Source organism: Anas platyrhynchos, chromosome 16 (assembly GCF_047663525.1).
Source record: "Anas platyrhynchos isolate ZD024472 breed Pekin duck chromosome 16, IASCAAS_PekinDuck_T2T, whole genome shotgun sequence".
NCBI lineage: Eukaryota > Metazoa > Chordata > Aves > Anseriformes > Anatidae > Anas > Anas platyrhynchos.
The window spans coordinates 6,025,590-6,052,528 of NC_092602.1; the positions used below are offsets into that span (position 1 = coordinate 6,025,590).

A 26,939-nucleotide genomic window follows, 5' to 3' on the forward strand; every position below is an offset into this window, starting at 1 on the left:
CAGATAATCTGCTCTGGGGGAGAGGGCATCGTGCTGCAGAGCGAGGAGAGGGATCCGGCAGAAAGTTTGGGGCACGCTGCTGCTGCGTGCTGGGGTGAACTCAGGTGCTTGCTGGCTTTTGAGAAGAAATGAACAACAAAGGGGTAACTTGTTCATCCTTTTTTTAAATGATTGTTAGTGGCTCCCCTTTGTTTTCCAGCCACTTGACAGTGTGTGTGGAGAAGGAAGGGAACGAATTCTGGCATCATTCTGTTGCTGATCAGGTGCACACCTAGGAATGGTGCTCAGCCCAGCTGATGGCTCCGCTCTTTGAAGCGTTTAGCATTACATGGACCTTCTGTTGGCCATGTGAGGGCCGTTTCAATATGAGATTTTTTTTTTAATTTGCTGTTTTTTTTCATTCTTGTATTCGAAGTATGAAAAAGACTGGTGCAGGATTTTGTTTGCACGGTCACTCTAGCTGGTACTGGCCTGCCGGTTTCTTTGCAGGAATGCCCTCTGGAGCTCAACACAGCTTGTGTGGCGTGGGACAAGGCTGCTTTGGTGCCGTGGGGTTCCTGCCTTTCCTGGGGACAGGAGGGGTAAGCCCCGAGAGAAGGGAATACAAACCACTCCCCTTCTTTCCAATGAAGAGGGTAAAGAGGGGAGTGATATGTACTTCATTAAATGGCATGATTTCAGGAGACTGCACAGCACTGGGGAGGATTTGTTTTATTATTGTTGTTTTGAAACCAGAAGAGTTACAGAGCTGGGAGTGTGAGAGGTAGGAGACATTGTCTGCCTGCAGCTGCTTGCTGCTGCCTCAGTCTGGCTGCAGCCACTCACACGACCCAAAAAAGCATCTTTTGAGCTAAGCCGTCTCCTCTGTTCCTTGGGGGGTGTGTGTGTGTGTGTGTACATTATTTTTTCTTGCCTTTGTTCTTTCTGTTCACTTGACAGGGACTTCGGCAGATGTTACTAAATATTTTATTTCAGTGGGAGTGGGGGACGTGAGTTGCTGTCGGCGTGTGCTGTTTGCCCCGCTGGAGGCACGCGTCTGCAGTGCTCCTCAGTCCCTCTGTCTCCATCCTTTTGTCCTCCCTTCGTACCGAGGTGTGTCGGGGTGGCATAAATTTTGTCTGGTATTTGAGTGGCTCGAGCAGAGTGTGAAGTGGTATTTTGTTGCCGTGTGAGGATGATGTAGTGAAATGAAACCCTGTAACCAAAACAGATGGTGCTAATCTTGAATCTGTCTGCAAGATCTTACAGCATTTAATTAAAATGGTGGTGTAATTCCCATGGCACCTTTAACTACAGTTTAAATTCTTGGACTATGAACTAAGGGCTTTCTTATGCAGATTTTTACTCCTGTGAGTAGTCCTTAGTACGAGTCTCTAGTGGCTTCGGAATAGCTACTTACTTGAATGGAGCTCTCTGAGATGAGACTAATAAAATTGGCAAATATATATATGGCACTTACATTTTTTTATGTTCCAATTTAAAGCATAAATTGTAGACTAAAGCTACTTAGCAACTACAGTTTCCCACACAGAAGCAAACAAAAGTTGAGACTAGAGCAAGGGTTTAGATTGCACCAAACTTGAGAGGCCAGCAAACAGATGGGCAGTACTCCGGGCAGCGTAAGATCCTTACCTTGGCAAGAGGGATGTGCGATGTAGCCTGTTCTCATGGTGCCACATCGTGTCTTGTCCTCTGGACCATGGCACTGTGTTCCCTCTGGGTGGGCTGCGAGGGAAGGGGCTGCTGTGTGTGCTCCTCTTCACCTCGGTGCTGCATGCCACACATGCTCAGAGCTGGGGCTCATTGGATTTTGGGGGGCTTTTTGCCCGTTCTGACTGTATGAGCTGTCCTAAACAGGAGCAAATGTTTTCTCACCAACTGAGATAATTTACCTACATACAGAGTGCCGTCTTCAAATGCTGATGTGTTTTCTTCATCCACAGGAAATATTTTTCTTTTGTTGTGCTCCTTCCAGTTAACTGAAATTTGTTTGTAGAAGGTGCCTGACTGACATGATGGTGTGTTTTTGTTTGTTTGTTTGTTTTTTAAACATTACTTGCTTCTCGAGAGAGTTAGAGGAAGCTTGAAACTCTATGTGGACCTGACTTTGAATCATATATTTTGGACAGGTTCCAGGTAGAATTGAGTAAGCTGAAATGATCTGAACAATGCTATGTTGGAAGTCTTTGAGAAAGTCAGGGCTGGAACTGAGGGCCTGGGTGATACCAGGTAGTCCATTCATGAAAGTCTCCAGGCTTTTTCTGTTGATCTTTGCCTCCTGTTTGCATGTTTGTCCTGTGTTGGAGGTGCTGGGGTGCTGATCTGCCACACTCTGGGGCCATAGCTTTTCCTACCCTTCTGTCCTATATAAAGCAGGAAAAATGGTGTGTGGTTGTTACTTCTGTATGTTAAAATGATGGCCAAAGTTACATAATGTGCAGGAATACAGAAGGAACTCTGCTTTACACTTAGCGTGCCTGAACGCGAGCACTCCAATTTTGATGCTCTGCCTGGTCCTTGCTGTATCCTGGTGTAATCTCTCCAAGGGAGCTTTGTGTAATAAAACGAGTGGACTTCCTAGAGTCTTCTGAGAAGTTAATTTTGAATTGGTCTGTGGATTTCCCATACAGTTTATGTAGTCCGACAAGCATTTGATGGAGACGAGAAGGAAAAAAAAAAAAAGAGGTGGAAGATCTGTTTTGTTTGTGTTCCATCTGCAGGGGCTGCAGAAGAGGAGAACAGTCACAGTGGCTACACAGCACTAATTAAATCTTCAGGACTGCTGGTGGCGTGCCAGAATCAAGTCGGGCGGTGTTACTGGGGAATTGTGATTTTTAGCAGCCTCAACTCTGCCAATCTGAGCGGAGTGCTATGAGCTCAGCAGAAGAGCCTTCCTGCCTGTCAGTTATTCGGATTTAAGCCGGGGAGGGAAGAATCAGAGCTTAGGTTTTATCTCTACTGGGAATTTACGGTTCTGAGTGCTTCCTGGAGCGAAGATGGCTGCAGCCCCCAGCTGTTGTGGATGGGTGCGATGGTGTTGTCTGCATTTAGGGCAGCAGATGAATGGCTGCAAGAGAAAGTGCTAATCTGCTTTCTCTGCCTCTTCTTGCTGGTGTATATTGGGGATATCAGAGGACTGAATATTCCTGGTTCTTTTTTTTGAGGTGTATTTTTTTCCCTTTTTTTTTTTTTTTTTTAAGGGGAGAGCTGTCTTGCTCTGCAGAGCGCAGTGGTTAAGGCAGTCAGGAAGGAACCCGTGTTCTCACCTCTTTTCAAAGGATGGTGTGTGGTCGTCTTTCTCAGGCTGTGTTTCTGAATGAAAGCACTGGTACGGCTCTGTTCATCACTGCCTATTTCTTGGGTATGTTTTGGGTGTGTTCAGGTGCCTCCATGGAATTTGGGGTCTGAATGCTGGCACTCTTCTACCTCAATAGCTGCTCTTGGTTGTGTCAGAACCAAGTCCTGCAGTGTCCTGGGAATTCTGTCAGAAGTGAAATGTTAGTAAAGACTTCAGATATTATTGTTAGACTTAGAGGTCAGTTTTCTTTGTTTCCTTACAGTCTTGGCCCAGCGCATGCAGAGCAGGCTTCTTTGAATCATTTCATTCTGTATCCAGCTACAGTTAACTGAATCAGATTTTTTTGTTTGTGAAGTTGAACCTTTCATAGCCCAGTTCTCCAAAGCGTATGTTCCTTTATAAATCAAAGCAAAAAGCCCCTTGCATAATGCATGACTTACTAACAATATTAGTTAATCGTAAGTATTTGTAAACTCTTTCATTGTCATCATTTTTAGTGTTTAGAACGCTTTAGCAGATAAAATAAGCCCAAACTATGCATATGGAAAAAGATGCAAGAAACCCAATAGATTGCATCACCTGGCAAGACTTTTGCTATATTTTGCATTCATTTCTAAACAGTTGTGAGCAGAAAGCACCGTGTTCAGTTTAGTGCTCAAACAGAAACCAAGACTGCCAATGTCAGCGACTGCTCAGGCTGTTCTAAAACCAGCAGCTCGATGCTCCTGGACCTGCTCTGCTGTCCTCCGTTGTACTGTAGCAAGTCTTTCTGTGGCTGCTGAGAGCAGGGCAAGCTTTTGGTGTGTTGAGCTGCTGGGCTGTTCTTCTTGGTTTCCATCTTCCAGTTGGTGAGCTGACTCTGCTCACCCAGCGATTGTGTGATGGCTGGATCTGGTGCAGAGCTGGAGGTGGAAATGTGTGGCTGGCGATGAGGAAGAGGCTGCCATTTGGGTTGCAGCCTGTGCTCACTGCTGAGGTACGTGTGAATGCAGCCACCTTTTAGTTCTTTAATTGGGTCACTAGAACTGCAGGAGATTGGCTGTCTTGTCTGTGAAACCCGGCTACAGGTTGAGGGCTTCTAAAACTAGTGATTTTTGTTTAAATAACTGAATATTTCAAAAGCCTCAGTGTGGGTGCCGGTATTCTCCACACAGTGCGTTAATATTAAATGGAAACTGTCTGTAGAGGTACAGGCTGTATGTGTGTGCCTGGTGCAATCTCCTAATGTGTACTACTTCTGGATTCAGATCTTCTCTTGAAATCAGTTTTAATTAAACTCAGGGACAAAATCGGTAAGCTTCAAGGGATTACTATTGGTGCTTACCTATTAAAAATGTAAGCAGAAACAGATGTATCCAAATAAATGCACTAAGCAGCATCTCTGCTGCTTTGACCAGGAAATGGCATGTCTGAGATGATATTTGATGCTGCTAACTTCCAAACCCCCAGTCCTTGCCTGCCTTTTCTTACGTGTTTTTTTTTTTTTTTTTAACATGGGTGCTTGCTAGTGGTCCTGGTTAGCTCCAGCACAAAGTCATCCCTCAGTCTGCAGAGTTACATGCTCCAGAAATGTGTTAGTGTAGAATTAAATTAGAAGCCATGAGAGCTGCATCTGTGCTCTTAACTGTATTTCATCAACGGCATGGATGGGGAGTCACAGGTTGATACCCCTGAGCTACCAGAAAGCTGCGTAGGACCTTGTCTGCTGTTCCACACAGCTGATCTCTGGTTGTTGCTGTGTTGATCAAGCGTGTGGTGCTGTTGAGTAACTTCTTCCTTTTGTTATCCTCCTGTTCCATGTTCTTTGTGACCTACTGTATGTTTCTAGAGGATTACAACATAAACATCTGAAGTAATTTTTTTCCTGGGTTGCCTGTTCTGGCACTGATCTTTGAGGCTTTGTGACTTGTGGCAGTAGCCACCGCTGTGTTTCAGGAGCTGTGTGTTGCTCTTCTAAGCTGTAGGTAGGGATCTGTGTAGAACAGATGCAGATGTTTTGGAGAAGCGTGCCTGAGTACTTTCTTTTAGAGTATTATGTAATGTGTGAGGTATTCCAGCACTACACAGCAGCCTACTGTGGAAAAAATAGATTTTTGGCCTTTCTGTTTGCATCTTCTTCCTGCTCTCCTGTGCCCTTTCTTGTGCAAGGAGCGTGCCCTGCATGCTGTGCCCCTCTTGTAATTTGATTTTCCATCACTCTGTACCTCTCTGAGTGGGGCAGCATCTCTGTGAGCCTGGTGTAGCAGTGCTGCTTGGGGAAAATCCCCAGCGTGGGGACTCTGCTGCTTGCTGTGGTTTCACACCAGTTGGCGTTCTGCTACCCCAATACAGGGTGGTAGCAGTGTGGGGGTGAGGATTACCAATTTGATAGGAATGTGCAAAGAATATGGGCAACTTCACTTGATGTTGGCTGTCCCATTCCCCATGAGGGCCACTGCTGCGCTCCTGTTTGCAAAAAACTTTCCCTGAGGTGCAGTCCCAGGAACTTTGGTCACAGATGAGACCCCTGCTGTGCCAGGCAGCTTGCAGACAATGATGGAAACTTTTACTGGATATATCTGTAAGGCCAAAGGAACTTCAGCACTTTCTGCCTATGTTGTCGGTACGATGAATGTCACCTTTAGCTCCTCAGCAGCCAACTAGCAGCCAGCTCGTTAACAGGTAACAGCCTGCTTCCAGTTATTGCAGCAAAAGACTTTTAAAAATGGATAATAAAGTAAATTTGTGGACTTGAAAACAGGGATCTCTGTGTATGCGATACACAGCGTGTGGTGTAGACCAGTAGGCAAAGCATCCTTGTGCGGAGGAGGCACATGTGACTTGCAAGTCTCTTGTTTTCTTTAGGACTAAAACTTGGCCCTCTTTCTTGTTCACATTCCCCATATGTACCGCCCAGAGAAAAGCTACATCTAAATAGCAGGCATTCCTTGCCTAACTTACTGCTTGCTGGGGGACGCTCCATTCCTGCAGCTAGTGTTTCCACTGCTGCGCCTCTCCTCTTCTGCCTGGCAATGACTCCTCTTGTCAGGGGGTAGTTGCTATATTTGAGCTTTTGCAGCTTGCTCCTGCAGACCAGCTGGCTTTTCCTGTAGGACCATTTGCAAGCTGAGTGCACTGGCTATTTCTGAGCAGTAAAGTGGAGGGTGTGAATGCTTTCAATGAAGCAGTAAAGGTAGTAACAGCAGTGAGAACGAGGTAACATGGGCTAGAAACGAGAATACAAGCCCACTGTGGACACGGAGCACAGACATACTGCTGCTGTCTTTGGCAATGGTCCTCACAGGAGTGAGTGCTCCTGCTTGTGTCCTGGGCAGGTTTTGGGGGCAGCGGGAGGTGGAGAGCAAGGATGGAGCAGCAGCGGTGTGGGGCTGTATGGGGAGTGCAGGAAAAGCAGGGTGGGAGCCAGGCCAGTGGGCTGGGGAAGGAAAAGGAGGGGCGTGATGGGCAGGGTGAGAGAAATTAATTTAAAAAAAAAAAAAAAAAAAGGTGGTAGTTTGGCAGTCAGAAACAAAGGGAAGCAATGTTTGATAGCTATGAGTCTCTGCTGCTAAAAATGCGAAGGGAAAAAGAACTGTGGCTCTAACCTGTCTCTAGCTGCCAGTTCTTTCATGGTTTGAGTACTTCGGTTTCTTCCTTTCTGGTAGTTAATTCTTTACTTTGCTAGGCAGTGGAATACCTCTGGACTTTCTGATTTTCACACTCTGTAGAAGAACCTCTTCCCCAGAAGGTGTGGTGGCCATTTTCTTGTTCTTTTTATTTTTTCTGGATAACTAATGCAGTATTGTGAGGTCGAGAGACAGTAAATGGCAACCATCCTTATTCCACTCCCATTCACATGAGAAAAACAAAAATAAAAAGCATGCATGATAAAACACGTAAAACATCACAGTCTGAAATTAGTTTCATGCTATTTTCTATCAGTCAGTTGTTATGTCCTGTAACACCTGCTATTTGTGATCTTCAAGTTTCTGGCTTTCAGGCTGATGCCAAAATCACTTAACCTCCAACCAGCACGAGGGAACAGGCCTTATTCCTCCTCGTGTTTTTTTTAAACCAGTTTTACAGTAAAATAACAGTCGGGTTAGGAATGCTGAAAATAAGTCTGGTTGTGGTAAAACCTAACTGAAAGGGTAAGCCAGGTTTCTATTCAGTACTGTTTCTAAAATTGTGTTTTTTTTTTTTCCTTGGATGAGAAAGGGGAAAATATGGGAACAGGAGGAGTTCTTAAATTTGGCTGCTTAGAGCTTAATTCTAGGAATAAACAACAAAGAAATGAAACAAACCAGTAGTATAACTGTGTTTTGAAATAAAATGATTTAATGGCTTTTTTTCTCTCCTTTCCTTAGGCTGAACTCACAGGCATCAAATGGCGTAGGTACAATTTTGAAGGTCATGGGGACTGTGGCCCTATCATTTCAGCCCCAGCACAGGATGATCCAATTCTGCTCAGCTTCATCCGCTGCTTGCAGGCCAACTTGCTTTGTGTGTGGCGCCGTGACGTCAAACCGGATTGTAAGGAACTGTGGATATTCTGGTGGGGAGATGAACCAAACCTAGTAGATGTGATACATCGGGAACTGCACAGTAAGTTGTTCTTTCTTTCTTCTTGATTTATTTATATTTTTTTCAGTGGAAATCAAAATCTTGTTAAAGCCTTTAACTAGCTACCATATACGATTTTGTCCCAACTTGTATGTTGAGACCTAAACGGATAAAGTACTTATAAAATTGACTTTTCCAGTGCAAGTGATCTGCTGATAAAATGCAAAACAGAACTTGAACTTAGGTACTGGCATTGGATATTCTTCTCCTAAATTCGCGTGAAATCTGATGCACTGTAAAATTAGAGTAAATTCTAGTTCAAAGAATAATTGCAACAAAAATTTCTGGCATAAGGTAATAGTTGATGGAACAAAATACCTATCCTACAGGGTCAGCTGAACTCCGTGGCACCACAGGTAAATCACTGGGGTTCTGCAAGGTCAGAATTTGCAATGTTGGTCATGCTGCAGGGTTTGAGCATAAATGGAGGCAAGTTGCAACAAGTGAGTGTAATAAAAGAAAGAGGAAGGTAGGACAAAGGTGGCAATAAGTTTACGTGACTGTATGTTTCATGCTTGAGTGTCCTCATTGTTTCCAGAATATGTAGCCTTAAAATGACTGAACAAAATTAACTTCACCTGATGTAAACCTTTTTTGGTTTTGACTACATTCATATTCCATCCATCTGTCCATCTTTTCAATTACGTATTGTTGCTGTGAATTGACCTAGTTTGTCTGAAAACTCCTAATTTTGAAAAGGTATTTAACAAGACTCCATAAGTACTTTCATTTAGTCTCGTCTGAGATTAAAACAGTCAAAGTTTTACCAGTCCTGGAATAATAATACTAATAATAGTATAAGGTCAAGGATCAGTTCCTTGGGTTTTGCAACAAACTTTTCATCCTTGTAGCCTGTCATACCTTCTGGCTGCTTGGTGATAAAGATTTGTCAGTTCTAGCATATACCATATCATATTTGTCAAGTGTGCTTTAGTTGCCTGTTATCTGCCCACCTCTGCCTCATGCTGTTTCGGTTCTGCTTGATAGTATGTTCATTTTCTTCCTCATTAATCCTGCTCTAACCACCTATATTCAGATGGTTATAGACTTCATATTTTCACAAATACTGGATTGTTTGTTTGGTAAGATAGCCTGTGAAATCAGATATGAAACACTTTCCATGTATCTTTAGGCATATTTCATGCAGGTAGCTGCATGTTCATGTATAATTAAAGAGATGGCTCCGAAGTGCTGCACTAAGCCATTCCACCGCTGTGAATTTTTTATGAGGCACCTGTTTTGAATGAAGGCATGGGTAATATTTCTATGCGCCCAGCAAAGCTTTAATAATATATGTTTTTCTCTTTGGGAAATCCAGTTTACTTAATATTTCAAATATAGTATATGGGACTGAAGTGTCTTTTTATTAAAGGGGAGTTGGAGGCTGTGGCTTCTATTTCTGTTGTGAATTGATACAGTTTATTTGGATCTAAAATTTTGGTTAGAATAATATAATGCTGCACCCAGTAATAACAGTATGGTGAAGCATTTAAATGTTTGAGTAGCTGAACCTGCTTGAGCATAGCATGGGACAGAGTATAACAAGTGGTGAGTGGCATCGCTTTGACTCATTTCTGCCTGATCCAAAATGTTTTGAAGGCTGGAGCCTTCAATAACAAAACTTATAAATGGAATTAAAGCTGAAAATTGGCTGCCAGAGCACTGCTTTGTGAAGTGTCAACTGCAGCAGTACCACATAAATGAAAAATAGTCTGAGCTGGGTGTATTTCACAAACACCACAGCCAGGCTGTACTGGAAAAGGTATGTCTGCCCTTGCACAACAGCATGGCTTCAATTTGAAAGAACATTGAAGTAAAGATGGCTCAATGATAAAGTAATGTCTGGAGGAAGGACTGTGTAGAGGGAGGTGAAGAGATGTGAAGTCGAGTTTGGAGTTAGAGAAAGGAGGACTAAGCGTGATTCATTCAGGGGAATGAAATACATTATAATTGAAATAAAATTGCTGGTGATAGAGCTGTTCTTTTTCAGCAGGTTTTTTTTACAATTCAAACATCCCTATTGATGAAATATTGAACAACTGATTGGCAAAACGAGGCATGTATGTACATTGATTCCTTGAAATATGACAAAGGACACTGTTGAATATTTCCTGCAAAAGCAAGGCATAATACACGAGGCTATTTTGGTTATTATTTTATAAGTAGATCACAGTACTGAAATACTAGAAAGTTAAAATTAGTTTCCTCATTTTGAAAATACAGTTTAGTTTCCTCAGCTCTTGAAAATATAAAAGATTTTTGCATTTTGGCATACAAAAGGAAAATAAGTTAGTGAGTATACTAATAGACTTGCCTGTCAGCTGAGCTGTAGTAGAATATTATGTTTTTTTAGTATAGCTTAGCCATAAAATAAACTATAGTAGCTTAAAATCTCATTCATACGTGTTGGATTGTCACTGTGGTCAGTAACTTGCTAGTTCAGTAAGCAGGGCTTTACTTTTGTGATTGCACGTGTGCGTTTAAGAGCACAGGTCCCAGAAATCTGAAACTGAATTCCAATGGAAGATTGTACTCTATCTACAACTTGCTGCTTTACCAGTCCTGCCTTTATTATATGTGAGCTCTAGGATGTAACAGTTGTTCATAAGATCACAAATTCTTCCTGAGTATGAAGTTGTTCGCAGTTCTGAATTTCTTGTTTTCTGCTTAGGACTTGTCTTTCGAAAGTGAAATTAGGGTAATAAAAATATAGTGCCAACTTTAATACTTCTGTTTATTCAAGTAGAGATTGAAATTACTGATTTATCTGAAGAAAGCAGCCCCACACTTAAATAATGATACATTACATTCAGTACTTAGGCTTAGCAAATGAGAAGTCTATGCTGAGACTTCTTTTTCAGAAACGCCTCTTAGTTTTGCGTCTGCATGTGGATTGCCTTATCTAACATTCAAGATAATTTTGGAACCAGCAGTCTGTCTTTAATATAGCAAGAATTCCAAATAGTCGTAGCGAAGACAACTTTAGAAGTTACAAACAGACACGACTACCAACAATTGTTTATGCAGCAGCTTTCCAAAACTGTGTAGATAATTAAAGACTGTCATGGAAGATTAAGTAAAAACAATTATTTGTAGAACAGCTCTGGATGAGTTAAGCAGCTAGATTAGCTAGGCAGCTGTGAAGTAGATAGTGCTCATGGGTGTGTCTTGCACATACTCCTACACTTCTTTTTCCTGCCAGCCTCAGCTGTTCAGTTTTGTTTATTTTGATTGAATTCTAAATTGGTAGAAAGAAGATGGAAGATCTCTAGTCTGTCCCAAGTGAAAGAAGATAATTGGTATGGGGTCTCCAAGTGGAGGAAAAAACAGAGTGATTTTACAAGTTTGAAGAAGTTGGAAATGTTCTGATTTGTGAAAGCAGTGTTTTCCCAAGGAGAAATGCTGTTTAATGGTATTACTGCCTGAAGAGGTTTGACAAGTGTTACAGCTGCTGTGCTGTTTCCCACTAAAATATTTTTTGTAAATTCTACATGAGAAATAAATGGAGAGAGGTAGTATCTTACTGTTGGCACGTTTTTTGACAGCAAAGTTGTAGATTTGCAAGTTGCAGTGCTCTCATTTGCATTTGGTGACCAAATGCCATCTGGAGCACTGTAGAGAATTTATACTTGACTCCTGTTTTTATTTTTTGTTGTTTTTTTTTTTTTTCTTGTACCCTGTGCATTCCACTTAGATTGTAAGCAGGTGGTAATTGTTCCTTTGTTAGTTGCTTGCTTTCTAAGAGTACTTGCATCTGACATTTTAAACACCCTTTTTGTCTGACAGTTTAGTCGATAAATTTGTAATCTGCATATTGAGCTTATGGATATATTCTGTTTTGTATGTTGCATCTGTGGCAGAGAATGCCTGAAAGGTCAGAAATAATGCAGAGATTAAGATGTGCCTCTCTAATGAGAAAGGAGTTCTGTGGACTTGTAAGCATGACCCTAGGGAGGGGCTGTGGAAGTCTCCCAAATTGTTAGGCAGCACCCATGAAAATGAATAACTAAGATTCGAGGTGTTTGAGAGGATGCAGTTTCATTTAAAGAACTTCCAGATTAATAGCTTGTTTGCCTAAAATCACTGTTTGATCCTGGTAGGTATTTGGGATTGCCATAACGTGCTCCTCCGTGGAGCTACCCATGCCGACAAACCAATAGGAGGAACTTGGGGCATCGGTGAGGAAACCCCCGGCACCCACCGGTGGGTGAAAACACCACATTGTGTTAGGGGCTTCTTCATACGGCTCCAAAATAGCTGCTCAACAGTACCAAGCCTGTTGAGAGAGAATAAATGCAGTTTTAGCATTTTGCTACTCTTGGGACGTTAGTCATCTTGGAAGTGTTGCAATAGCTGTTGACCTGCTCTCATTTCAGATTTACTTAGAGACTTCTTTCCCTTAGATGAGATGGATGTTGCTTTCCATGCCACTGCTCTCTTGCAAGGAGAAGAGCTTTTGAAGTGAAGGCAGTGTATATGACATACTAGTCTTCTGTGGGTTAATTTTTTTTTGTCAGTCCCTTTATTTTCAAATGTGTTCTATATTTTGCACTTGATGTGTTAATGGGTGGAGGTAATTCCCCCAAAAGATACCACTAACCTTTGTAATAGGATAGGTACGTGGCAAGATTTTGATGGAAACTTTTATGAAGAAGATTACTTGGTGTAAATTGGGTAAATCTTTCAGGAAGGAATAATTTTTTTTATTTTTTATTTTTTAAAGAATATTCACAGCTTGCTAAGTTTGAAAATGTAGTCAAAATCTGATCTGTGACAGGAAAAATGTGGTGTTTCAGCCTTTTCCGGTTCCTGAATTGTTGCTGTGCTGGACTGACACAGTTGTAATCCCATGTGCTGATAAATGTGGAGAGAAAAATCGTTAGCTGTGGGAAGGACTTCTTAAGGTGTCCATATTAGACCATACAGCTGGGGTCCAGACTTAATTTCAGCTATTTCTCTGTGTTCAGGCTGTTGATGGGTAGATGTAAGCTGTATGTTTCCACCTGTGGCTCTGGAGAGGAATAACTTGTCAGAGCTCAGTTCAGGTGTTTTTACTGCAGCTGGATAGGATTCTTAATGTTGGCTTGTTAACTTAGAGTTTTTGAAGTTAATTTTATTGGTGAAGATGTACAGGTTTAAAATCTCCTATTTCAGAGGATTTGAGTACATTGTGTTTTTCAGTGTTTAGTAGGAATTAAAAGGAAAACATGTAATTTGTAAACTTCTTTGTTCCTGTTAATGTAAAAAAAGATGTAGAAGCAGTGAGAAGTCTCATTTACTTTCTATCTCAATCTGGATTTACTTAGAACCCTACTTAGGGTTCTTTCAAGGTACTGTGACTTACTATAGTTTTAAGGAATGGGGAAGACTTTCAGGGGTATAATGAAATATATTCTTAGCTGCTGTGTAGTGCTAAATATTGAATAAGATATTCCTGTCTGTCTGAATGTGTGAAGTAATGCATAAAATAGGGAATAAGCACCAATTCCTGTGCAATGGGTATACAGATTAATAATACCGCTTTTAATGAAAATGCTCTTAAATATTCCACTGTGTTGCAAGCTTATAAATAACTGAAGGTGGGAAAGAAGGGAGTGTCAGCTGCATCATGGCTGGCTTTGATGCTGCTTTGAAATGGCCAACAGGTTATCTCCTTGTTCCCTGCTTTGGTGGGCTCAGCTGAAGAACATACCAGCATGGAACATGTATTACAGTGAGTTGTTTTGCGTACTCTAAAACACATAAAATTCATGACTGTTGTCAGGCACGGTATTATTTGGAAGGAGAGCAACTACTACATGGAAAGGCAGCTTACCAACAAGGAATAGAAGGAATCTGGCATGGAAGTATTTTTGAAGGCTTTTTATTTGAAAGGCAGCTTCTAATATCAAGCAGCTGAGTACCACTTATTAATAATTTGAAGTTAAATCTGAGAATGGTTAATTGCCAGCTCTTGAGCTGAGAGTGGAATTAACAAGTAGGTTCATATGACACAAGACTTTGTTGGAATATTAAGTTACTGAAAAGTTTCTGGGCTCGTTACTTTCAATACGGTAAGCTATTTGCATTTTCTTAATTGCCTAGCATAGATTATTTCCAGAGACAGGAAAACAAAGTTAAACTTTTAAAAAAATCTTTCAGAGAAGAAGATAGGATTTAGGAGTGAATTCAAACTTTCTCAGCTTGCAGAATTGTTCTGTGACCCTTATATTTGACACTGTTAATTGGTGTCCGGTGATTGCCAGTTGAAGTTTAGCTTAGACAAAATAAACTTTTTCTTTTAAGGAGGCATTTGAAATGAGGTTATTATGCCATCATTTGGGATTAAGGAATTGCTTCATGGGAAAGTGTCAACTCCTTTTATAGAGAAGAAGTTGACAAGAGCCTTATTGTGTCTGGACAAAATGTCTTCATTTTAGTCTGTTTTATTTTTTTTAAACAAATATTCTTTCCTCCACCCCAGCTTCTTCCTTATTTCTGCTTGAAAATTGGTTTATGATTATAGACAGCCAGCGTATGGGTTGTGTGAAGGAATCAGATCTGACTCTTCCATCTAGACATCAAATCACGCTTTATTTTTCTTTAGTTCTTTTCTTCTGTGGTTTTCCTCTGAACATTAACAGTGAATCTCAGTGCTTAGAGTAGCATCAAATGAATACATATGGCAGTCATGAATTCATTATCGATTCTAGTCAGCAGCATACCATTTTAACATTCCACCTTTTTCCCCTTTTTACAGTCTGCAATACCTTGGCCTAAACTGTAATGAGAAAAATGAAATTGACCTAAGGGCTATGTAAAAGAGCTGAACACTTCCTATTTTCCCTCTGTCCTGAGAATTAGCTTTTTAAATATTTTCATACTTGGGAATTTGGTGATTTTACTGCTAACAGCCAAAAAAAAAAAAAGTATAAAGGAAGGTAAAACCAATAAATTCTCTACTGGACATTATAACTTCTTTCTTTACTTAGTTCTCCTGCTTTCAAAATATAATCTCAATTCAGTTGAAATAGTTGAAATTCTGAATAACTAATCTTTAATTATTGTCAGTTATTAAATAACTGCTATTAAGTAACTTTTTTTCCTGGGGAAATAAATAATTGGCATTTATTGTGAAACCATACTAGCTGCATTCCATGGTGATCATTCATTGATTCTTTTGCAGGACTTTTTCACTGAGTCTAGGCTCCATAGGAAATAGTGTATGTCTAGGGGCAGAACAGAATTGGTGCTACAAACTTGGTAGTGTCCAAAAGTGTTGGAAATTCAAAGCCGAGATCATAATAGCTCAGAACTTCTTTCAAATAAAAGCTGGAGTGAGGTATTACTAGGGAATTGGAGCGAACTTTTGTATAAAATGTGCTTGGAATTAACAAGAGTGTTGAGACCAAACTGAAGTCCAACTTTTGAATGTAAATAAAATTGATGTGTTACCACAGGCAACTCAGTGAACCACGTAATTAGTTTTTTTCCATGAAAAATGAGACATTATGCTGCAGCTGCAGCAAAGCAGTATGTAAAGGATTTATATTCTAGTTATATGAAAATTAAACAATCATTAAAAGATTGTATTTTTAAAAGTGCTGCTCGAGGGGGGAAAATAGAAAAATCCAATCAGACGAATTTATTTTTCAGCAATGTGTTGGGCAATATCATCCACAGTAGTTGATGGTTTTTGCTTCAGGGAATCTTTTTTTTTTTTTTTTTTTCCAGTGAAATGAACTCACTTAACTGTGTGAAGTAAATCTAAGTTAGCTTGAAGTGAAATCTGCATTAATAGAGCTCATTACTGATGTTTGTATTTTCATGTACTGGGTAATCCTAAGAACGCAGGGTAAACTTTACTGGAAAATCTCATCCTTTTTTTTTAAAAAAAAAAAAAAAAGAAATGCTTTTTTTTGAAAACAACCATATAAACATACACTTGCATTATTGCAAAGCAATACATGGAATAATTAATGAACTTTTAGTGATATATACATGCCGCTGCATTGCAAAGTCACAACATGGAACCATGACTCTTCTGAAGTTAACCCCTGCTTTCTCTTTAAGGAGGTATGTTTTCCATTACATAAAAGTTACTTGCTTTATTTTAACACTCCTATTAAAGGTTATAAATCTCGATACACAATTTTTATCCTCAAGCTGGCAAGTCATTTTGAATGGACTTAATTATACACGTGCATTTACTTATCCATGGATTTGACGGTAATCTGTCTTAAAGTCCATTGGATACCTAAACATGTACATATAGCAATTTGAAAGTAAAAGATTTGATATATAGTTCATCGTGTCAGTGAGCAGCCCTGAAATCTGAGAAGCAATGTGGTACAACGAGAATGAAGGTTTTTGAACGTGAAGTCTGTTTCCTGAGGTTTATTTGAAACTACAGGGCATGGTATGGTTATAATACATCATTTCCAAACCAGCATGCCATAAATACACAAATAAAAAATATTCTTGCATGGAATTAGGGGGAGGAGCAAGCACAAAACAGTTGAGTTGTAGTACATAGGTAGCTTAAGGACAAAGCTGAATTCTTACCTTTGTTTCTTGCCCATGAGAATTGTGGGTTTCAGTGGGAAGACAAATAGGTGGAGTTCTGCTGTTAGTGAAGTTGAAGCTTCCTGTTTAAAAACAAACCAAAAACCTGTGTGTTGCAGTCATTCCTATAATGGCAATTGGAACTTCCAGCAAAACAATGCTAAATTGGCTTTCAGTACTTACCACTTAAATAATTTGAAGGAAAAGCATACAATAGAGGAAAGGCACACTACTGGGATATGCTTGCATTCTTAGTGCTCTAAACAATGTGTTTTTAAACAATGTGGCAAGTGCACGGCAACTTTATATTTAAAAGAATAAATTTCCCTTCCACAATGAGGAGGGTTCAGTGGAAGGTCTGGGAACTTGTGCATTTGAATATTAGAAATACAGAATAAGAGGGAGAGGAAGCAACAAAGTAGTAAAGTACTGATTGGGGCTGTTCAATCTGTGATTCCCAGCCTTGAGTTTTACAGTAAGGTCTTGGAGATGGGAGGGCTGGGCAGTGGAGTGTAGAGGTAAATCCTCACTGATCCTTGCACAGTGGTGCTGGTGCACGTGTGTGCAACAGCTCATAGCGAGCAGTAACAGCTCTGCCAAGAGCTGGTGGGATGATTGGATTCCTCTTGGCTCACTCCAGCGCCAGCTAGTTACTGAATGGGAGAGCATCCCTTTCCCAGTTTGCCCCATTGTGCATCTCAGACTGGTCGCAAGGTGTGACTAAGGGAAGGAACTACCTGAATGGGAGGAGATTTATCATGTCATTAGGACAAAAATGGGACGATACCATTAGGGTTTTTCTTTATGGAATTGAATTCTGTAGTGAATGGAATAGAAACAGGTTTAGTGATCCCAAAAGGTAGTTTTTGAGGAGTTTTACCAAGTAAGATGGAGGGTTTCATTAGGCAGATTTTCCATAAATTCTACAAAAAGAATCAAGATTGCTGTGACAGTAAAACAGAATAGCCTGTAATGTTGCAGAGTAACATGGTAATGTGGCCACAATTGCACCTTAATTTGACCACGCTGCATTTTTATTTCCAGAGATAAAATAGAAGTAATGCATTCATACAGTTGAAAGTGCTCCTCAAAGGCAGGGCGCTGGGAAGGAATTAAAAGTTGGTGGTGGTAATTGCCCTGACAGGAATGCTGGGGCAATGCCTTTGTGGAAAAAGGCTGATGTAATCTTGTGAATTAAAAAGGTGTTTCAGGTTGACTTAGATGCTATTGTGTTCGGGACCAGAGATTAGTAAAAATGCACCTAGATTATTGCATACGGTCCTGGTAGCTGCCATCATAGATGTGGAAACTTCCATGATGCAGAATCCAGAAAGATTTGTTGTCTTATGAAGGAGCTGAGATAAGGTGAGGGGTGATGATTATTGTCTGTACACATTTACACATGGAAAAGAAATTTGGGAAAGTGTCTGCATTTGGCCAGAATTCTTCTAGAAACAGAAGAGAATGTCTGTGCTAACAAATGGTCTCATGTCAGAGTTGCAGAGTTCTGGAAGATCCTGCCAGTGAACGTGGTAGGCAAAATTGTGTGTTTTACAAGTCTGAGACTGGTCAACACACATTTTTTTGGGATCTCCTGAATATGTGCTCTGTGACAAGGTTGAGGAGTGGTGATGGGCCTTCCTCATCCAGGGTTCTGTGGACCCTGACTCCACGTGGAGTGCAGAGAGCATCACGAGTACCTGCTGGCCTTGTAACGGTGAGAATAGTATAGCTCTCAGTGTCCTGATTCATGCCCTGTTTTTAAAAACAAGCAATCAAAAGCAGCCTCATAAAACTTGATGCTTTGGGTTGCTTTTCAAAATGGACCTATATTACATGGTTCTTACGGAGAAATTTCCCAGGGCAGGCTGGCACCAGGTTTGGGGTTTTCCTCTTTGGCACACAGCACGAGCTGATGTCTGCCTGCTGGAGTTGTCTGGGCAAGTCTCACCTAATTATTTCCCTGTCACCCCAAGGGTTTGGGGCATTTATGACAGCACGTGGGTGATGCTCAGGAGGACATCAATCTGTGCAGGGTAAGAGGATCCTCTTCTGGAGAGAGGGGAATAATTGTTCACAGGTCTGAACTCCTTTGCTGGTGTCAGGGAGCTTAATTGAAGTTGGTGAGAATTTGAGGTTGCGCTGCAGAGCTACCAGTGGCCGTGTTCCCTGTTGAGTTGCTTCCTTAGGAAGCGCATCGTGCTGTTATGTGCTGGCAAAGTGGTGCATTTGTCAGCAGCTTACCAAAGGCAGTTTGGCTTTCCCATTGTAGGTAGCATAACAGGAAAAGTAAAATATAGCAGACCTTTCCGTCTGAGGGAGTTTTCACTTTTCTCTCTCTTACTTACGCCCTTCTTACCGCAACTATGGAGGCTAATTTCTATTATTTCTTAATAAGAAATCTTTTACTGAGATCTTAATGATTGTGTGATGGGCTGGAATGCACCTTAAAAAGAGTCAGTGTTTTTTTTTTTTTTTTTCAAAAGCATGATTACTTTTTGTTTGTCAGAAAACTTTGTGACAAGCAGTGGCTTGCAGATGGGGAATTACCAAAGGAACATTTTTGTCCTTTACATGTATTTGTGACATACGTTGCTGTTGAATCATTTTCTGTAACTGTACAGAAATGTTCACTTTTGTTAATTTATTTGGAAATAAATGTCTTTCTTCCCCAAAATCCTTTTTAAATAATTTGACTTGTTTGATGACATAGTAGTTGTTTTCTCTCCTCTGAAATGTAAATAACACTTTTAACAGCTATGGGGAAGTTCCAATCATAGCATTGTATTTTTTTTCACTTGTAATTCTTCAAGCCATTTATATATATTTCATAATGATTTCTAAAGAAATGGTAAGTATGAAGATTATTACTGTGACTACAGGGGGAACGGGAGAGCTTACAGTCTTAATGTGTTTATGGTTCTGGGAGTTGGTTGGCCAATTGCGGAATGGAAGTTGAATCTCTTGGTCTCTTCGAAGCTCAATAAGATTTATTCCATGCAATATTTTGTAACATATGTTAACAAGATTCACTGAAATCTGTTCCATAAGATAAATGAGGGGGAAGTGTGCATCTCCCTCTGTCATCTTTTTCTTCTCTCCCATGTGAATATGATGCTATTTTTGATAATATCATGGTAATAAACGGTGTGGTTATAAAGCAAGTACGGCTTTTGTATTTGATTGAAGTTCTCTGCTCTGGTGAAGTAGTGGATACAGAGCTGGACTATGTTGGGTTGGGATAGAATAATGAAAAGCTTAACTGAAAATCCTGCTTTTTCCAGTGGTATTCCCAAATGTGCCTGGGAATCAAGAGGAATTTGTCTGACAAAAGTTTTATGTGTTTACTTTGACTTTTTGTAATGTGCAGTTGGCTTATTGAAAGATTGCATTTTCATGACTCAGTGCTGGATGTAATTTTTTTTGCTAGCATTTCATTTTGCATATAGGCAGGGCTAATGGCTCCTTCAAACTAAGTTAAGGATTCTGTTGCTCTCCATAGCAGCCCTTAATTGCTAGTACAACTCTGATTTTCTTTAAAAGGCAAAGTAAGACGTTCATTATTGTAACATAATGAGAGCAATTAGGAAAATAAGATTTTTTTTGTTGATGCAAAAGAGGTGCAAGTAATTCAACACCTGTAATATAAAGGTTCCCCTTCATTCCTTGTTTGTTAAAGTAACTGGTGAATATGCTACTACTCTTAAACTGCTAATATGGACAGTTATCTCCTTTTCATACCAAAAAATCACTTCAGAATAAATAGAGAACTTGAGAGGCTGCTACGCTTCTGTCTTCAGGGAAAAGGAAGTCTCGTTCAATTTTAAGTTCAACAGGTCAATTCAAACACAGTAGTATTTGAGAATATTATTAGATAGATCATTATCTGCAGATGATTATTTTGAAGAATATGAAATATCCAACTAGAGTTCTTATTGAGATGGAAAGGATCTTAATCTAGCTTTGTTGCTCAAGTCCTACAGCTGTGGACGATCTTCATCAGATTTCTGAACGTACATCTGCTGCTTCTCTGCTCTGGTCTAACATCCATCTTTGTCATTGCTAGTGAATTTAAAAAACCAACCAAACAAAAACATAATAATTATGGTGGTTTTCATTCCAAATGTATATGCTTCAGGTGCTTAAAGGAGAAGTGGTATGAGATTAATTCTCCTAAAGATACTTCATGGTTTTCCAGGTTGCTTAATGTTGTGTAGTGCTCATGAAGAACTAGCAATGCTGCAAACCAAACTGGAGTTCTGTAGAGACTTTCATACGCTGCTTTTCTTAGTGATCTCTGAATGTTTGTGCAGCTCGACCTTTGTGCTGTATATTGCAGTGAGTGTCACCATAAGAACTGCATTTCTTCCTGGAGATTGCAGTAACGCAGTGTTAGGTTGTGTGTGCAGGAGCTGTGTATTGGAGGTATGACTTCTTTGTAATTCAGCAATATAAAAAAAGGTTTTGGGTACGTGAAATGCTGCGTTATTTAATAGGACACTCTAAAAATACTTTGAAACCTTGCTGCAGTATTGTCTACATCCTTGTTTCCTCATCTGCTTGCTTGCTGGTGCTCCCAGCTCCAAGTCTCTGATCCATCTTGTCTTGGACTGTGCCCAGACATTGAGCTGCACTTTATACTCAGAAGAGTTCGCAGTCCAAATGGAGGAGTTTGCAGTTGTCTGTTTTCTTTCCCATTCTTTGGGAAACAGTTTGTTCAGGAGCTAATGAACAGATGAGGTAATGCTGAGAGGAAGGAGCAGCGACGTGTTCCAGAGCGCTCTCTGGAGACGTTCGCTTCTTGGGAGAGGCGATCCCTGGAAATGGGCAGCCTCAGACAGATGCCCACGGACCCAGCTGTCTGTAAAGCTCTCGCTGAGCTCTCAGTCCATTTGGAAAGACTGAACGATGCCCTTCCATCCCCCCTGCTTCTTAAACTAAACCAGATTCTAGTAAGCATAATTTTTTATTACTTCTTGCTGGAAACTGCAGTTAAGGCGTGGAAAGTGGGAAGAAAAATGTTTCGCCTGTGAGGCTGTGCTTAGTTTCAAAAGAAGTGCACTGTAGTACTTGGACTCCTAACTCCTCCCTTTCTGGAGTTCTGCCTGGTCTTGTTTTAAGAGTTTCTCAGTAAGCCCATGAAATTGCGTATAGCTGGCGAGCAAACGTTCTGCTCAAGTAGTCCTTATTGTTTATTTGAGTGTCCATCCCAGATTTTAGGATTAAGCTTTGTGCCACAGGGAGACACTCCGCTTTTAGTATGGCTGAGCCTGTGCTTTAGCAACACAAAATTAATTTCAGCCTTTAAGTTCAGAAGTTAATTATGTAACCAAAAAATTGTAAAAAATGATATATGTTTATCTGAGTAATTTGTATTACACCTATAAAAATTAAAACAAACAAAAAAAACATTTCGGGGGAAATATTTTTTGAATTGGGAATCTATATGTTTAGCTCTCGGTTTTGGGTTCCTACAAGTACTTTGTATTTACAAAATACATTCTTACATTATACAAAATACAGTATGTACAATACAAAATGTATTCTTACGAGTATTTTGCATTTACTTATTCTTAAGAGTAAGCTTACCGGCAAACTTACGTTGCATAATATGTAGGAAACATGTTTACTTTTTCTTTCCCTCTTCAGTAAGTGGGTATGGTTTATTCTTTACCTGTTAACATAATGTACTGAATAGAAGCTAAAAATAAGTTATTGAACTTACTTTGAAGAGAAAGGTATGGGGGGAGGCCTCCTGGTTATGTTCCCCTGCCTTCCCCAAATGTCAGAAGGAGCAAATGACTTTTAAGCATTTTATCTGAATTTAATTGCTCGGTTTAACTGATGTGTGATCACTACTGAAAAAGCAGAGACCTTGGATTAGTCATAGATTGGAAAATCTATGGTAGCTATTCATTATTAAAGATACTATTTCATATAGCTGAATGGCATATACAAGAAACATGATGCTGATTTAGCTGAAATAACAGAGGAATGTGGAAGGAGCTGCACACTGATAAGGCTGCATGATTCATTATTATGTTAGCTCAGAATCTTTTGCTGCTCGAACTGCTGAGCTGTGTGGTTTTGTGCTGTCATTTGTCTTTGTTTTAATGGGATTAAGTAATTATGTGTGCATTTTCTTTCAACTAACTAGCTTGATAAAAGCATGCAAAACTGAATAGCCTATAAATTGTCAGCTCTTCTGTTCTAGAAAAAGTGCTTTGATTGCACTACAGTTTTTAAATCTTGGTGCATATATTTAGATGACCTACTGAGGTGGGTAAGCCTGTAGAAGTAGTTTATGTAACTAATGGGCTGAGAGTCTCCCCTTGGGAACATGGCTGGGGGAAAGCAGAGCTCAGCCTGCAGTACAGAACTTCTGAAATAGCAATCCCCAGTATTTTAAAGCAGAAATAATGGATATGTAACCTAGTGCAGTGGCCAGAGTGGCTATTCAGCTGTTGTCCCAAACAGTGGAATAACTCTTCATTCATAGCCATAGCAATGGTATTTGGTATTGACACCTACACTTTTGCTACGTAAGTAGTGGTTTAAATACACATTTCCCTAATACTTTTGAGAATCTCTGCTGCTGTCCCACGGCTGTTAATACTTTAATTAGTGCTTTGTTAGCTTGATATGCATCTGATTGCCAGGTGTAAGAGCTAGTCATGCATTAGAACTTGTGAATGAGAAGGGGAACATTTGTGCTGAAGTAATTGTGTGCTTGGTATGTGATGCTATCAGTCCACTTCTGTTTATATACTTTCTGTATGGCTTGTCTACATTCAGTTTTATCTTTGCTATTAATTTGATTTAAGTTTTACCTCGTGAATTTGTATAATCACTTACCCGAAGTGGCTGTGTTTACTTGTTGCTTCCTGTTATAAACGTTACAAATGTTGGTTGGGGTTTTAATGCATTCAAAATGATAACTAATAGTAACTGTGCTGTAGTCCTCTCTGTTAATCTATTTTGAAGTGATCTGCGTATAACAAGATTGTTTGCTGTTGTGCTGTCTCATTTCATGCTAGAACAAGCCTCTATTAATTGCAATTAGTGCTAGTCTGTACGTGAAGCTCTATGGTTTCAGTCTTGTGGCTCCAAGTTTTGTTGTCAGCAGATACGGTGTTTCTTTTCCAAAGTTTGTATTTTATACTCAACAGCACAGTTTCTGAATTTTGTAGAGTTGTCTTTATTTCATCACAGGTAGCCACGTAATTAATAGCCATGGAGATGAATAATGAATCACTGTATACAAAACACGCTTATCCTTGTTATTTGTACGTTTTTTAAAGAGATACCTGTATTAATGTAGCACATGATCATTTCTACCTGGATATTGAATCTCTTGTGTCTTTATACTAACTCTCAGCTGGTCCTTTACAGTGGTTTGCAAACCCTTCAGTTGAGTACTGTAAGAGCAGGAGATGCTAATGGTTACCTCTGCTTTAGGACTCATAGCTGCTGTACTGACAGTAACCAGGCACCCTAGGGTACCTTAGCCTAGCCAAGGTATCTGCTTTTGTTTGGCAATTCCCCCCTGCCTCCCACCAGCATAATCTAAGTTTCCTCAGCATTTTAATTTGTGAGGTTATCCAGGATGTGTATCCAGGATGTGGGCTGAGGAGGAGGAGGGAGTTCTGATCCATGGCTGCTTTTACGTGCTATGATAAGCAAGAAGGCAATGTAAATGATTAATGAATGTTAAGGTGTGCTTGCTTATCACTTTGCCTTGTCTTACTGTGTTCTGGTAGCAGGGACAAACTGGGAAAGGCAGAGGTGTTGTGGGATTGTTTTAAAAGCAGCAGATAGCCAGTTGCACTCCTTGCTCTCAACGAAGTCTTCATGCTGAATCTCACATGATAAAAATGTTGGATAATGTCACAAAGACCTCTGCGAAGTGATGCCTGAGGAAGACAGCCTGCTGTGTGCATTTGATGGCACATCTGGGATGAGAGTATAAATTAAAAAAAATAAACCAACCACAACCCCAAAATCCCATGAACTGTGACTTTTAAAAAGCCATTGAATACATGGAGCTTGAAGAAAATCAAAGGAGTTGAGATACTTTGTATAAATATATTAGAACAGAATAGACTGCAGAAGATTTATTTGCCATGGTTGTCAATACATAGCAAAATACTTACTTAGTATTGTATTATTCTGTCACTGTAATCTGTCATGCATTACCAGTTGTAAATCCCTATCACATGCCAGAAATAATAAATTTTGCAACCCAATAAAAATATACAGAAACTATGGACTCACAAAACTTCATACCATTTACCATAACTTAGATTGTAGCTTCTGTTCAGTGTTGCAGCTGCCCGTTGTACAAAGGGAGTTCTTGAAAATGGATGTACTGTGAAAATGTAGCTGTGTTTATGTAAGGATAGTTTATTTAATGAAAGCTTCAAACAGAATTGGACTGCCCTGTGCAGTGTCCAAGGATGAGATGCAAAAGAAGTGCTAGGACACTGTCATCTTCAGCAGAAGTTACACGGTTTGATTTCTTGGAAGTATGTTCAGTTTCTCAGAGGTGGTATCTGTGTTACTATTTCAGTGAAATAAAAGCAGTTCAATAGATCAAAGCAATCTGTTTTGAAGGTCCTGTAGTCCACGCTTTGAAATCTGGGATTTTATTTCAGCTGCACCAGAAGACCTCACCATGCACGGTTTTAAATCAGTTCAAATTACGAAGTGTCCTTTTTGCTTGCCCACATTAGCAGCTTGGGTGTATTTCAACATGCATGTGGAGCAGAGATCCCGGCTTCGTTGCCACCAGAAGGAATTGATTTTGCTTGTCCCAAAACTGGCAGAGTGATAATAGGCGATCAGGGTTAATCAGTATTTATACCTAAATGCTACTGTGGTCGTTGGCTTTTTTTGCCTACAGCGAGTGCATTGCATGGGTGGCGTTAGGTCCTGGTGACAGTTTCCCTGAAGAGACCCCGATTGTAGTAATGGCGTGCATTTGTGTCTGAGTTGTTTGAGTGTGTAGGAGACCCACACCTTGGTGTGCAAGTAAGGAATGTCTGCATGTATGTGAACAACCCGAGGAACCCAGGGTGCATTGAGTTGATATTTTGTGTTATTCTGCTGGTCTGCTGCAGTGCTGGCTTATGGTGGTCATCTGGGTAAGGCTGCAAAATGCCTGGAAATTACACACAAAGGTTGAAAGTCCTTATGTGTCAGGCATGGTTCCTAGTTATAAAGAGATAACGTAGCCAGTGAAGGTTTGTAGATTGTTACCATGGATGTGTTTCCTTCATGATGCTCTACATGCTTTTCTATTCCAAACCTTGGTATCGTGCTTGTGTGAGGGAGTGCCTGTGTTCCTGGCCCTTGCAAAGCAAACAAAATCTGGGATTGAGTGCCCTTCTCCTTTAAAGTTACGAAATACTTCAACATGTCCTGAATATTTATGAACTAGAAAAAAAAGTGCACCACTACTAAATCAAATTGTAAAGGAGTTTTTGGATGTTACGTAGGCATTGGGAGTTTGGAGAAGACAAGAAGCCTTTTCTACTGACAGCTGGATTTCTCTCAAATTTAGCCTCATAAATAATACGACAGTGGTCAGCTCCATGTTGTTTTGGATTTAAACGAGAACATCAGATTGTATGACTTACATAGTTCAAATTCTTTTACTATTGTTATATTTATATTAATCCTTCTGTCTATTTTTGTTAAGCCAAATTATTTCTTGTTAAATATTTGCGAAGAGTATTTCGAAATACTACAATCAGTTCCCTTATTTTGAAAGAAATAGTTAACAAATAAGAAAATGCTTTTGGAGTACTGAGTTTCTGGCAAGTACCAGCAGTACAGAGTGTACTGAACTGTAAATGTTGCAGAGTTAGCACAAACTGTCTGATATAAAAAGCACGTTTTTGTTATAAACACTGGCTGGTTAGCAGAGTTGTTGGTCTTGCAGAACAGCTTTAAACAGTGACTGTTGCTTTTGAGTAATATTAAATATTTGTCTTTTGGTGAATGTTGTCTTAGGGAAAATCACTGTAGATAACAAACTGATCTGTTTTATTATGCAATATAAGCGTATGTGAACTTCCTTGCTTTTATGTAGGCTGTTTGAGTTTAATTTATATTTTTGGGAGGTTATTCTTCACTTAAATTAAAAAGATATTTATACAGGTGTCTTCTGATTTCTAAATGAGCTGTGTTTTTTGTAAGCTTTGTCTGTTTTCTTTCTGGTTTTGTACTGACGCTTCAGTGTGTTGGCTATTGGCATACTTCGAGGGACAGGAGTCACAGCAGTGATGGAAAACACCAACTTGAGTAAACATTCTCAGGAAGTGTAAAGCAGTGAGTGTGGAAGCCCTTCCAAGCTTAAACTCGATAAAAACTTTGTCGAATCCTACCCTGTGAATGAGGGGCTTGTAGACTCTATTTTTCCTGTGTTTCTCTTTTTAGTATTAAACACTACAAACGTATGGTACATGGGGTATCTCTAGATGCTGTATCTTGT

At 40.0% G+C, this 26,939-nt stretch overlaps 1 protein-coding gene across 5 annotated transcripts in view; it reads left to right on the plus strand.

The window, feature by feature from the left end:
- Positions 1-26,939, plus strand: part of MED13L (mediator complex subunit 13L) — a 211,577-nt gene that overhangs the window by 31,412 nt on the left and 153,226 nt on the right. For 2 of the 5 annotated variants that reach the window (XM_027470038.3, XM_027470035.3), the window contains exons 2-3: positions 7,645-7,669; positions 7,768-7,882. In XM_027470038.3, coding sequence (XP_027325839.1) covers position 7,882 — 1 coding nt within the window. In that variant the 5' untranslated portion in view covers positions 7,645-7,669; positions 7,768-7,881. Of the gene's footprint in view, positions 1-7,644; positions 7,883-26,939 lie in introns of those variants that run through there. The other 3 variants (XM_038187189.2, XM_027470033.3, XM_072024582.1) reach the window with 2 other exon arrangements.